Here is a 15,404-nt window from a genome sequence, read left to right on the forward strand (position 1 = left end):
TACCCTTCAAATCCATGTCACATTTGGCCTTTCATGTTCTCTGCTGAAGCTATGAGGATTTCAAAGCTATTTCAAAGCATAATTATAGCAATCTGCATATAAAAGCCTCTATGTCCTACAGAGGGTTCTGGGCAAATGAAAACTCTTTCAAAAAAGAAAATTGGAAGTAATTCCCACAACTGAAATTCAAGAAAGATCATACATTTTTTTATCCACCCGATGAGAAGAGTTTTATTATTATTAATTTTTTTTAAGTCAATAGATGATTAAATCAGAAAAGTGGGGAAGGCATTTTTGTGAAGTTTGGAGGAGATGAGGAGCAAAACAGAAGTGGAGGCTGAAGAGGGAGGCAAAGGAAGGATATCAGCGGACGAGTCATGAGTCATGAGGAGTCATGGATGTGGCCAGAGCTAACTGGGGGACACCAGGATTTCCCATGGCCACCATGGACGGGGTGCCTCACTTACACATGGTCTTTGTTTCCATGGCTGCAGGACCACAGGCCCAAGGGTCAAGAACATCCATCCACACACTCTGATGTCCATCTTGACACCCATGTAGTCCAAGCTCTTCTTTGGGAAGCCTTTTGGAGGCATCTCTGTGCCTTTAGTCTTGAAGCAGTCATTGAGGGGCCAAGGGCAGGAGTTGTCTTCTCATTTGAAAACACAGCTGAGCTGGAGTCTGCTGCCCAACTCACGCCTAGGGGTTGCAGGTTCACTTCCTTCTCTGGCCACGACAGTGTCTCCACAAAGGTGTCGCCAGGACATCTCTGAAAAGGATTCAAAAGGCAATAAGAGAGTTGAGAAGGATGCTCTCACTGCTGTCACTTTTGTGGACCTCGAAGGCACAGGGGTTGGTAACCTCCTTCCTCTACAACAATCCAGCTTTCAAGAAAATGCATCTGGGAAAGCATCTTGGACACATGCCAAGTTGCGTTGAGCATGTTTTGGGGTGGAGTGTTGAATGGTGGGGTTGTGCATTCACAATCCCCGGAGAGGGAGGGGGTTCCCATGCCCCCTGTCCTGATTGGACAAGAGACACAGGTCTGGAAACAACTCCGACACGAGAAATAATCCACACAGAATTGGGAATATATAGCAGGCCAGAAAACTAACTGCAAGCTGTTCACCCACAAGCAACTCGCTCCGCTAGGTAGAACCACTAGCCAAGATGTCAGCAGTTCCTCCAGAGCGCCTGAGTAGCCTTTATTTGGGAAAAACATAGCCCAAGGGGAGGGGAAAAAGCCAGATGAGGAGGCAATGAGGATGCATCTTTTTTGTTTGTTTTTTGGTCACACCCGGCAGTGCTCAGGGGTTACTCCTGGCTCCATTTTCAGAAATTGCTCCTGGCAGGGACAGGGCAGGGGACCATGTGGGATGCCGGGATTTGAACCAATAACCTTCTGTATGAAAGGCAAACGCCTTACCTCCATGCTATCTCTTCGGCCCCTGAGGAAGCATCTTTTAACAGAAAAACCAAATTGAGAGACATCTAATTAGAAGGCAGTATGAGGACCAATCCAAAGGCCTCTACCAACAGCTCCTTGTTTGGTTTTTGTTTGCTTGGGTTTTGTTTGGAGCCATGCCTAGTGATATTCAGAGCTGACTCCAGGCTCTGGGTTCCAGAATCACTCCTGATAATTCAGTGGATCATATGGAATGCCGTAGATTGAATTTGGGTCAGTTGTCTGCAATACAAACTCCCTACTGCTGGACTAATTTTCTGCTCCTTGGACACTTTTTTAATTTTACATATGACAAAAGGCTTTTCAAAATATAAGTCCTATACATGTACTTTTAAGCAAAAAGAATCTGCTACCGCACGGATTTTGCCTTCTTTCTCCCGAATATATTACTCTCCAAATATAATCTTGCTAGATTTAGAATGGTGTCCTAGGTTGAATAAATTAAGTATTTTAAATATTCAAATCAACAATTTTTAACCCAGGGAAAAATCAAGATTAAAAAAATTTTTTTTACAAAAATGATTGTGTGAATCCTGGAGCTAACAAAATACTTATCACTAAAGTGATGCAGCATATGTTTATCCTAGTCCCAAACAGTAACACGTGTGTGTATGTGCCAGCTCTTAATTACCAGCTCATTAAGACTCAGGTGTCAGTTCTGGTGGTAGAGGCAATACCCAAATGGCACACTTTCTGTCATGCACTGTGTAATTAACTTGACCCCAGGAACTGAAGCTTGCAAGTTGCCTGATAGTATTTGGACACTAATTTCAGACACTGTGCAAAGGGGAGTGATATGGTGACTAGACCAAATACAGTGCTTGAAATGGTCTATTGAGTTTGAACTCATGTTGCCATATGTAATTATAACTTTATAAGGCAGTTAGTTAAAAAATGCTTCTTCTAATATATATTGCCTATAACAATACACGTCACCTTTTTACTCTAAAACGACTGACCCAGAATAGTTAGAGCTCATGATAAAATTGCTATTTTTACAAAGTGAAAAGTTAGACGGTAATAGTCACATTTAGGGAAAATGGAGATTTATGTTTATACATTCCACATGTGTGAAGCTATTTATTCATATTTAATAAGAGGAATGAATTTAATGAGAGGAATGTGGCTCAATAGCATATCCCATGTAATAATGCTTTCTGTACAGCCCTTTGGGAGACTATCATATCCAAGCTTTCAACCACAACAGGGCACATTCTTCTTGTGATACTCAAGGATTGGTTCTTTCTATCAAAACTCCTTTTTGACTTTCCCGTTGAAGAGAGAGAAGGTCAATTAATGAGTTTTTCTGCAATGTTCACTAAAAAAAGTTCAAAGGAAAATCCTATAAGAACCAATTAGACAAATAAACAAGGAAACAATTGTGACAGCATTTCCAAAGTTTGAAAGTAAATCAACAAAGCGTAGAAGCTGGAGAGATAGTCTAGCAGGAAGAGTACCTGCATTGACATCTGCTGACTAGGGGTATAATTCCTTATAAAGTCCTATAAGGACTCTAAGTCCTGCCAGGAGTGACTCCTGAGAGCAGATCTGATCTGAGCACTGCAGGGTGTAGCCCCCAAACAAATAACAACAGCAGCAGCAACAACAACAAATCTGTTAAGAACTGTAAAGATCCAGTAGTTTAGAAATGTGTAATCCTTATTTGTAAATTAAGAGCATAAAGAAAAAGACATGATCACTCTCATCATACACACACAAATTGCAGAAACAATAAGACAGATTAGTTCTGGGGTAAAGTATAATAGTGTAATAGAATAAAAGAGAATCAGAAGTGCCATTAAGACTCAAATAGACTGGGAGCTGCCTAGATCTACTCAGTTGGTCCTACTGCAGAGAAGACAGTTTATTTATTCTCTAAGGAGACTGAAGCAGGGACCTTTAGATTGTTCCATTGAAGATAGTGTAATGTATAGCTAATATACCAGGAAAATTTTGGATATTGTCTCCTAAATAATATTTACCAAATTATCTTATAGATAAATATAGCCAGTATTGTATCTTCAGAATATATTGGAAAAGTTCCTTGAATAAATAATGACTCCCCCAATTATGCTTAATATGTTGACATTTAGGGTTCCCTATTTTCATGATCCAGCCACGATTATCCTCAAGGTGAATGTACTTAATTACCCCACTCCCCATACAGTTTAACATAATTTTAGTGTATCCATTTTGATTATGAGCAAATAGACAACCCCTTCCCTCTTTTTGCTTTCTAGCCAAGAAATCCCAATGCTAAAGCATTGAAACCATTTTACAGACCTTTAGTCCAGGATGGTCACAAAAGGCCCAGCCTCAGCCCTCTATTCTTAAAAATAAGGTTCCTTGGGACCAGTTCTCCTGCCCTGGCCACTGGCCACATTTTCTTCCTAAGAAGTATCAAATTTTTTATTTGTTTGTTTGTTTTCGGCCACACCTGTTTGATGCTCAGGGGTTACACCTGGCTAATCGCTCAGATATTGCCCCTGGCTTGGCGGGACCATATGGGACGAGGGGGGATCGAACCCCGGTCCTTCCTTGGCTAGTGCTTGCAAGGCAGACGCCTTACCTCTAGCACCACCTCACCAGCCCCAGAAGTACCAAATTTTACTTCCTAAACCCACTGCAAGATCCCCACTTAGAAGCCTGTTTTTCCTTTGTTTGTCAGAGATTGCATTTCACTGGAGGACCATGAAGACTAGAGGATGCCATATGAGATATTTTCATGGAAAAGACATTTAAAGGTGAGTCCTACACTGATCCCACACTAAACTCTTGATCTCTCCCCTCTGGCTGCAGCTGCCCAGTCATTCCCTGTTTACTTCTGCCATCCTGTTCCTTCCCTTGATCCTTCCCATAGCCTCCTTCATAACTGGGATTATATAAAATGCATCTCAAGCCTAATCAAGTTAGTGAGTTACTAAGTTTTATGTGGCCTCCCCCACATATTCAGGAATGATCCACATGATTATTTAACTTCTCTCTTGGCCTTTTCCCTCTTCAATCTGTCTGATGCTGATTTGATTACTTGCTAGCCTAGAAGCTCCCGGAGGCCAGTGATATGTTTTCTATGTGTGCAAACCCCAACAGTGCCATTGATTTTTGACTAGTCAATCCCCAACCTCCAGGGAAACCCTTCATCTTAGTATAAGAAAATCAGGAGTCTCATTGTTCCTGGTTGTCACTGTCTCCTCCCCAAGTGTGAACCCAGTAGAGGCCTCAAACAGACTTGAAGCATATGTGACTCATTAAATGTTGTTAGCCTATCTGAACAGAGTCAGATATGGGGGTCCTCATTCCCAACACCCTTAGGATGGAAGAAGAGTTAGTCATTGAAACAATCCTTTGTTTCCATTCGCCCCTTTTCTTTTTCTTTCAACTCACTAAAGGAAGTGAAACTATATTGAGTGAATGTGTTGATGTGAGGCTATGGTTGTGAAAGAGGAGATCCTTCTGCCCCATTCCTTGAAGCAACTATGTGCTATCCTAGATCTCCTGGGGAGAAAGCTTCTACTCGTTTTTGCATATCTACTGTCAATATAACATGTTGTTCAAAGAGTAAAATTGCATATATTAAAATAGATTTTCCTTCCTAATATAAATCATAAAAGGACAGTCTGAACAATCTTTAGCTTCTGAGGCCAAATCACACGTTGCCTTCTACGTGAGAATCATCCTTACACAAGAACATGTGGCTGGGAGGGAGAGCACTGAGATTTAAAAATATATTGGTAAGGTTTTTAAAAAGAGAAACTCCCAAGGTTTCAAGTTAAAATGAGGCAGGGAAGTGGGAGCCCTGACTCTGCCTAGGTGGTAAAACATATTCCCAAGGGCTGGTGTGTTGTCTACTTAGGGCCATGTTCTGGCAAGTATGCATTTAGTATGCTGTCTACTTAGGGTCATGTTCTGGTATCTGTTGGTTTGGTAGATTGTCTGTGTAGGGCCATTTTCAGGCATCTGTTGGTCCAGTTTATCTTAAATTTTCAGGAATCACCAGGACCAAAACATTGTCAAGAGCCTGGACTATACTTCATCAGTGGTGTCCATTTCAAAAAGTCAAAAGCAAATTCAAGGTTTAAGAAAACATGTATGGTAGTAGAGGCCAAGACCTGGCAAAAAAAAAAAAACACAAAAAAAAACCCACAAATGTACTAGGACCATAGGGAGAAAATGATGGAAACTTAAATTGAATTTAGGTGGAAAGGAGAGATGAAGAGGTATATATTTCAATGGTTATGTCTTTATTTTTATTGATCTATTTTCCTCATCCTTACATAATGCCTTGTAGCTGTCACAAAAAGCATGAATGTTTGACTCTAAAACTAGCCATGCCCAGTATTGACATATGGCCTCTGCAAAAAAGTCAAAAAAAGAACACTTATGATATATATGTATGACTATATTGATTACACATTACATATATAATTATTCAAAATAAACATAATAAGAATTAATTTAAGAGATATGGTTTAATATTAATCATTGTAAGCAACTATTATACAGAGAACAAAGCAGAATACAATAGAGCCCAGCACCTGATAGAAAGAGGCAAATTGACAATTTTCTAGCAATAGTTAAACCCTAATGCAATTCAGAGCTCACTGAAGACAGCAGGTAATACCTACCCTGAAAGGGGAAGAGAATGTTGGCAAGACCTTTGTGCCATGATCTCCTGCCCTTTCTTTCATTTTTTGTTTTGAATAGATTTAGCACAGTCCACTCAGGTGAAGGAAAGCTCTCAGTTATCAACATTTCTGCCTCAACACCAACAGAGGTATCTTCCAGAAAGTCTCAAAATTTAGTCCCCCCCCCTTTTTCTATTTTCACTGGTTTTCTCTATAAGCTCCAGGGGCTCATTCATTGCCTAGAGACCAATTTACAGAGCATTGGGCTCTTCTTCCCACCAAGGTCTTTGTTCTTTTTTGTTGTTGCTGTTGCTAATGGTATCAGTTTACTAAATCTAATTGAATTAGTGGTGGGTTATTTGCAACATTTATTTTTATCTTCTAATTATTCTTATGCCTAATATGGTAGCAGACTGCAAAAGGAAATGTCAATAGGGATCTGTGAGAAAATGCAGCACTATTATATAACCTAAAATTATCAGCTACTCCCTGCCCCTGCCATCCAACTGACTCAATCAGAAACTGGCTTCCTCCTTCAGTAACAATTCCTGATCCTGTGAATAGCATTGCCTGTCAAGATGTTCCTGTTCTTTCTCATGTGAGGACAGTGCCTTAGGTCACTGATGCTATCAGGAACTGAGGGAATTATTGCAGGCGGGTCCAGACAATTTTGTAAAAGAAGCAACAATAATGGTATTTGCCTTTGTGAGGAGCCCAGTGGGTAGTTGGCTGTTACTATATCCTCTGAAAATGGAGAATATTATAGATCTATAAAAATAGGACCACAGTTCTTATGTTTTCCTCATTTCTGTGGTATATTATTTCACTTCATTCTTTGACACATTCCACCTCAAATTACCCAACAATCACTTTCTTTTATTTGTTTCACCTAATTTTAATGTGTAAGTACATGGCCTTCACGAATCAGCACTGCTTCTCCATGCGAGGTGGCGCCAGAGGTAAGGTGTCTGCCTTGCAAGTGCTAGCCAAGGAAAGACCGAGGTTCAATCCCCCAGCGTCCCAGATGGACCCCCCAAGCCAGGGACAATTTCTGAGCACTTAGACAGTAATAACCCCTGAGCATCAAATGGGTGTGGCCCGAAAAAAAATGGATGAATGAAGAAGGTATTAATAATTTGGGACCGGGAAGGTGGTGCTAGAGGTAAGGGTCTGCCTTGCAAGCGCTAGCGTCAGACCGTGGTTCGATCCCCCGGGGTCCCATATGTTCCCCATAAGCCAGGGGAGATTTCTGAGCTCATCACAGCCAGAAGTAACCTCTGAGCGTCAAATGGGTGTGGCCCCCCCAAAAAAAATTAGAGGACAATTTTCTCTCCTTCTGTACATTCACCTGAGTTCAGCCTTATCAGTGTCTATTAGTAGATAACTGTTGCTTTGTTTCTTCTAAGTCTGTGGAACCCGCTCATAAATGAGGGTGGTTTTCACACATTGTCAGAAAGAAATGAGTCATTCATTGTGAGGGTATGGAAATAGCCAAGCTACTTTTTGATGATTGAGTTAGATGGCATTTGCATGAGGGGGTCTCACATGCTAAATATGAATGGAAGAACACACAGACCATCAAGAGTTACTTATAAAATTAGTATATTCTTTGAAGTCACCTGCCATGAGTCTCTCTTGTATAGGAAAAAATCTCTCTTGAACCCCCACACATATACAAGCACAGAAGTACTTACACATACATACATACATACACCTGTCCACAAATGCCTGCAACTACCATCCACACCACAAATATGAATTTGGAGAGCAATGTATTGGCATAAGATTTTTTAAATCAGTCATTCACAATTAATAAGGAAACATACCTGAGAATAAGGAAGTGCTCACACATACTAAAATAAAGATTCTGGCTTCTCTAAGTCATTGTCCCAATATATTTTCTTTCCCCTTTTCATATCACAGATCAATGTCCTTATTATGTTAAAGAGAAGGGGATAAAGACTGTCTTCTAGATGAGGTGATTAAAATAGGAACGAAAAGTCCTTTATTCTCAGGCACCTTGTTGAGGCATTTCCCAATGATTACCAAATGTCCTCCAAGAACAGTGCATATGAGTTCAAGGAAGACAAGACAATTTCATTCCTACATTCCTATCAACAGAACTTTTCACATGGATTAATTTCCTTGACAAGAGAAAAACCTCTGAGAAGCACGACCCTAGTCACAGATCAGTGTACACTGTCAATGATACCTGGTAAATTCAAATTCTAACTTTCAATGTAAAGAAACATAACTTTTTACTTCGAAAAGAGAAAGCAGTACATGAAAAATCTCTTGTTTGAACAGCTAGAGGACAGCTCTTGAGAGAACAAGCTGCCAAGCAAAGCAATGACAGTTTCAAGACATTTGCAATTAGAGCCATAAAAAAATTTCAATTTTCTCCAGCAGATATCGAGCAGTAACCATTCCCCATTCATTTCTTTTTTTTTTCTTTTATTTTTTTTTGTTTTTAGGCCACACCCAGCAGTGCTCAGGGGTTACTCCTGGCTGTCTGCTCAGAAATAGCTCCTGGCAGGCATGGGGAACCATATGGGACACCGGGATTCGAACCAACCACCTTAGGTCCTGCTTGCAAGGCTAATACCGCTGTGCTATCTCTCCGGATCCCCATTCATTTCTACGATATAAATCATGTGCAAAAAATTATGATTCTTTCAACTATGCATTAGTTTCAATAAATGTTTATTTTCATGGAAATAGAAAGATATTCAAAAAGCACAGTAGAATCTGGAGGGGGGGTCAGATGATAAGAGGGGCAAGTAAATCTTAGAGCAGGACTGGTACAGGTCCTAGGTTTTCAGTGGTAGGAGAGAAACTGTCAGAGAGCTGCCAAATATTGGGGAACCATGACCTTGAGCTGAACTCCCTGGACTCCATTTCACTAATCAATGGAGGTGCTAAGTAAATCACACTGGCAGGGGTTATCAAAGGCAGGTTGGGTGTTTTCTTTTGAGGTTTTGACATTAGCACTGTGGAAAGAGAAATTAAAAGCACTCGAGAATATTGAGCAAGGAAGTTTTTCCAAATGTAAACCCTACCCCATCCTTTTTTTTGATAAACAGTAAGATTGATGAAGATTTGGAAAAGAACATAATCAGAAAACATGCCACAATGTTCTAACCTCATCTCCACACCTCACACATGATCTCACCTACATCTCATAATTCTATCCCTAAGATGTTCTCTAGAGTTTACAAAGTTGACAGCTAAAATGTAGACGCAAACGAGGTTTTAGAAAAGAACTTCCCTGACTTTTCACAGCACAAGATACATTGAATTCTGAAATAGAAAACATATGGTGCAGTGCTTTTCAAATATTGGGAGCAATGATTCACAATGAGAAATATAGTTCACATCCTGACCTAGTTCACACACGTGTCTGAGAAAATGTTTCACAAGGAGCAATTTGCTGTTACCATGGATGAAGTATCTCAATACATTTCTACTCTACCGTTTCCTATGACATTTACTTATATTTATTGTATAATCATCATAACACAATGAATTGTTTTCCAACGTGACTCTTGTTGAGTTTTTGATAAATAATTTTTATTATTTCATATTTTGATTATGCCATCAGCATCATCCTATTATTTCTTTGGTACCTAAAGCACCCTAGAATTTTGTTGAAGGCAGATATTCTAAACCCCCTTCTTGTCAGAGCTAAATCTAAGTTTGGAGTGTATCAGTTGTGATTTTATCTCTAAAATCAGTGACCTTGGTTAACTAGAAGAATCTGTGATATGACTCCCAGGAAAGCTAAAAGTGATAGAGGATAGTTCTGCAGAGAACCAAAACAACATAATCATTGTTCTTAACATTTCATTGTGAACTATCCTTTCTGTACATTTTATTCATACTTTCCCAGACATGGATTGGATTTATTAGATGTTTAGAGATAGAGAAATAATATTTCTCTCTATTGTTGCATCATAAATGGATCCAATGATTAGAAATGTGTAGTTTGAACACAATAAAATTAGTTACATAGCCACATGGATTAAGAATCATATTTTTTCTATTACTTCTTAGATATCTGGAAATGTAAATTTCTGTCAGCCTCATTCATATTAGTTTTAAATTATAAAAAAATCTTTATCTGGAATAATATTTTTCTTAAAAATAATACCATATGATTTTTATCTTTTCTTGGGTTTCCATCAAATTTTGGTAGAAAAAAAATTGTTTTGATTCTTTTAAATAAAATGTTTTTCTTTTATTGCTTGAAGGCACTCAGGTCCTATGTACAACCTCAAAATCAATCCTTACAGATCCTATGTAATACTTACAAAGGAGCAACATTAAAATTAAAATATATTATCAGGTGAAAAGAAAAATATATTTAAAATGTTCATTGCGGGTATCATGAGAACTATAGAAAACAAAATCCTACTTTAAAAACTAAAAATATAGTGAAATCCTTTACACCTAACATATGTTGCTTCCAATGAGACTCAGTTTTGAACAGATATTCTTTTAGATCTGTTATATTAAGAGTAAAATTACTAAATCAGCATTAGTTCTTTTAAAACTTAGGGCCCTATTTTACCACAGATTTTTATTAAAAGCTCCCACACCCGTTAGTGGAAGATTATGTATGGAAAGAGGGCATGATATGTATCCTAGATTTATTGATTTCATATGTATACAGCAGTAGAAAAGAATATATTACATTTACACTCATTTTACTTATGGAGGATTATAGCATTCACAGTAACAACACTATAGTTAAGATTAAAACTCATCTTTTATTATAATACCCTGTTTTCACTCACAGATAACTGTCTTGAAAATACTGAGAGCCAAATGCCCTGCTTTGTTTTCAACTCAGCGACGGATAGACAGAGGTTCTGTCTGAGGAGTCCTACAGTCAGATATTTTTGAGTCTCATGTGAACATGCTTGATTCTCTGAATTATTTGTGTTGCATTGTCACAGAACCCAAAAACATCTGCAGTGTTTCAAATTAAGCATGTGACACTTTTTTTTTAAGAAATAAAAGCTTTTTTTTTCCTGATTTTTACAAATACTTAAAAAATAACAGTGGTTAGAAATACATGCATTCACACTAAAAGTATTAGAATCTAGTCAAATTATTGCCTGCAATACTCTGGTAGAACCTACCCATCTGTATTCTTGGGAATGCTATATGCTAAATCTATGTCCAGGCTTCCCAGAAAAAAATACTCTAGGGAATAATAGTTTCACAAGTTCCTAGAGGAGAGTTTTTGTTGGACACTAGTAAAGGACTATTCTTGAAGGGATAACAATATATAAAATAATTTTGCTACTTCATGACATAAAAAATATGGAATTTTGTTATTTTCTGTTTTTCCTTGTTAAAAAGGAACATAAAAAGAATGTTAAGTGCAAAGACTGTCGCACTACAAAATTAGAAGTTGAAAAAGATAAATAACCCAAGAAATTGCAATATGAAAAATATAAGATTTTTCTGAAAAAATTATCAAGTATTCTAATGTCATAACTATATTTTAGTTCCTCGGGTATTAAAAACATGCCTAGAAAGATGAGGGAGAGAGAGGGAAAAAAAAATAAACAGGAGGCCAAAAAGGGAGAGATTGTCGGTCAGTAAAATGAATGATTTTCCTTTGCCTGCTTGTTTACCACTTTCTGATTGTGTCATTTTTATTAAAGATAAATTTAACTGCATTCATTTTAGGAAAGCAAAGGGTATAGTTAATACATATTTATGGAAGTGCATGTGAGCAACGTGAGATTTTTTTTCTTGTTGAAGAACAAGAAAATATCGGAGAACAAAAATATATATTTTTATTTTTATATAATAAAAAATCTGAGAGCAAATTATAACACTGATAAGTGAAATAGAAATTAAAATATTAAATCTTTCAGTTACTGATTTGCAATGTTTTTGAAAAAGGCATTGCAGTTAGTATCTTCATAAGTTAAAGATACACATTTCTTTCATATTTCTCAACAAACACAATATATTCATTCAGCATATCTGTAAAGTAATTTAGAAATGATATTTAGGTATTAGATTTTAAATGATTTCATAAAATTGTTTGAAATTTAAAATTAGAATTTTCCAGATAGGTGAATTGCTTTTAAAATTTGTCATTTGACATACATTTGAGACATTAGACACAGTGTTTCCACAGGAAAATATTTTGACTTCTTACTATTCTAAAACTAACCATGTTCACTAGGAGCCAATGATCTGACTTTTAATTTATGAAATAATTAAATGGTGTAATATGACATTATATATTTTGGACATTATTTGTCTTTCAATATAAAATCGTGAAAGTTGGATGCTTAGATAAATAGATAAGACAGAAAACCTATTATAAAATGTCTTTGCATCATAGCCTAACAAATATTTATTTTGGGATCTTTATTATTGGTCAGTTGTAATTTTCCATTTTATAGTTTTCCTCACACTTAGAAAACAATTTTAACACTTATTAAAATCATATTCTTACTCTGTTGTGATTTCTGATTTCTTCCGGATGCAATTGTTACTTTACAAATAACCTAGTCAGTAGTATTTTATGTTTAAAAAAAAAAATCTATTTTTTTTTACAAAATAAATTTAAGTTTTGCTCCCTTTTTCTGTAGGTTGATGACAGAATTTAAAAGTAAAACTCAAGTTTTTATAACTGGTTACTTCACTGTATGAACAAACAGTACATAAATATATGATACAAGTTTTCCAAAGGTTTTATGTAATCCTTCATGTACAATGATACTGTAAATAATTCAATAAAATATCTTTAGACCAAATGAATGTATAACTCATCTCAAATATTATATATATATAAAGTAAATTAGTTTTACTTTGAGTGCATGTGATAAGCAGATGGATGAATGATTTTTTTCTCCTAGCTGAAAAATAATGAATGAAAGGTTTTAATTAAATCAGGGTGATTCAACAAGAAAACTGTTTTCTTGTTTAAAAAGCAATGATAGCAGATTCCCCCACCCCCGTTTAATTACATAGAAACATTTCCTTACTAAATTTGTCTAGCATCAAAATATCAATGTAGTAATGCCAAAAGTTGAAAATAAATGTTACTGCTGCACTGAATGAATGTGCTTTTGTGTGTAAAAGATGATGGCTTGATTTGAGCTATGTTCAGAGGGTCCAGAAAGAGAGGAGTACTGAGCACATGATTTTGCTATATAAAATGTTTTGGAATAGGGTATATTAATATGAGGGGTGTAAAAAAAATCCCTTCAATATGTGCACTGAGGAACTGTAAAAATATATGTCTATATCTGAATGCTAAGACTAATTGAAAAATTTCCACTAAATGAGAGAAAATTTGTGGAACATGTTTCCTGCATCACATATTAGTCTCTATTAATTTAGCACTGCAAACTTATGAATGTAAAGGAGATCAGTTTCCAAGGAAGAAAACAATTAAAAATATTTGAGATTGGACAACATCTACATAACAGTGTTCATGGTTGTGAGGGACAAATCACAGCAATTCTGTCTTGGAATATTTTTGTTCAGATGCTTTCACATTCCCTGACTGCTTCCTCTCTGCATTGTTTTTCAACAAATAATAAACAAGAGTAAATAAAGGTAAAAGAAAGAAAAATGCATCCTGCTGTATTTGATAATTAACCTTGTGGACATTAAAATAATTTTCAGACTTCACTTTTGAAGGCTGACTCATGAAGAATTTTCTTGTTAATAGAAAGCTGACTACATTTCATTTAAACTATAAAGTTTCACTTGAAAGATATTACTGGAAATATAATCTACCAAGTTTCTATTTCCAAATTTGTTCCATCTTTTAAATTTTGAGTTCATTTCTATCTTAACACTATTCTTTACCACTACAAATATTTATATACCTCTATAATTTCAGAGTTTGAAAGATTGTATATCCACATGTCATTAATAAGATTCACAAAACTATGAGCACTATGTAAAATAAAATTCTCTGTTGAATTTTATGATCGAGTACTCCTTAAAATAGTCATCTTCAATTACATGTTTTACACCACAGACTATACAGACACCCAATTTGTTGCATTTTTTCCTAGCAACAAATACATATGAATTTATAGATTCTTTATAAAAAGCTTTAAATGATTCTAAATTCAAAGCCATAGAAATCGAATTGAAATAATGTATAGTGTTAGCTATTTTGAGAGGATATATTCAGTGCTTTTCTGATAACATCAACAGCTATATCTTTGGCATTGAAAATTCACTATGAGTTCTTGACAAAATTGGTTAGCTTAGAGCTTCTTTTCTTTTAAACAAGGAAAAACAGGGCTGAATGACATAGGAATGAGGAAACTATAAATGCTTCTTTTTCTTATTTTTCTTTAGTAAGTTTATCTTCGGACCCTGAATTACCATTTACTTTATTGTATGGTGAGGACTGTATGAATCCATTTAAAAACCGACTGAGTTGTACCACATTTTAGGAAAATTATATAATATAAGATATATATTTTATATTTATTTAGAAGCTTTGAAATAGTACAGTAAACACTTTGCAACACGGTGTATAAACTACAGAATGTCTTTGATATCGTGTGGGTCCTTAGAATACAACATACTTTATAGCCCACCGGTGAAAGGAACAGATCACAATCTCTCTTGTCAAGTCGGAATAGTTTGGGGAACACTGGATCACACAAAAAGAATAGAAAACAGTCAAGTTTCAAACAGTGATATTGCATTTAGAATGCACAAATTTCCTTGATCTTTATGACTGGCTTCTCGTGGTGAATATAAACATCTAAAAGGGCTCAGTGACATTTGGAGAGAGAGAAAGATATAATAGAGTGCTGTAAACAGGCACACACTGATCTAAGAGGCAAAATCCGCCGCCTCCCAAGTCTACAGTTCTGCACATTTCAACTCATTTCTCAGGCCTGCTGAGAGCAATTAGGTCCTATCATTGGCCACGATGATCCCGCCGGAAATCTAAGACTCAGTTACACGCAACTAACTGGAGGGCCAAGATAATGAAGTTGAAAAGTTGATGCTTTTGTTGGTCGACTTTGTGCAAATCATGCTGCTGCAGGTAAGTCCTGTAGAATTGACTAGCATATCCTTTTCCGTGCTGCGAAAAAGAAAGAAAAATACTCTAAGCACAAGAGCCTGACTTTGGGAGTTCAGAATTGCACAATATGGTACAAGAAGCAAATGCAATGGGAGACACAAGTCGTTCCCCACGCCAGCCCCAAGAAATGCCTGCACAGATATTTAGGATTTCTATCCATCACAGTCATCCTCTCATGCCATTTGGGACCAATGGTTAGGGCTGGAAAACATGTGTCTGA

The 15,404-nt window shown here is 36.6% G+C and overlaps 1 protein-coding gene across 2 annotated transcripts in view; it reads right to left on the reverse strand.

Annotated features, from left to right (window-relative positions):
- Positions 1-203: 203 nt before the first annotated feature.
- Positions 204-15,404, reverse strand: part of PCDH10 (protocadherin 10) — a 62,088-nt gene continuing 46,887 nt past the window's right edge. The window contains exon 5 of one of the 2 annotated variants that reach the window (XM_049769988.1): positions 204-769. In XM_049769988.1, the coding sequence (XP_049625945.1) occupies positions 654-769 (116 nt within the window). In that variant the 3' untranslated portion in view covers positions 204-653. Of the gene's footprint in view, positions 770-14,555; positions 15,185-15,404 lie in introns of those variants that run through there. The other variant, XM_049769990.1, reaches the window with a different exon arrangement.

This window comes from Suncus etruscus, chromosome 3 (genome assembly GCF_024139225.1).
Source record: "Suncus etruscus isolate mSunEtr1 chromosome 3, mSunEtr1.pri.cur, whole genome shotgun sequence".
In the NCBI taxonomy this organism is placed as follows: Eukaryota; Metazoa; Chordata; class Mammalia; order Eulipotyphla; family Soricidae; genus Suncus; species Suncus etruscus.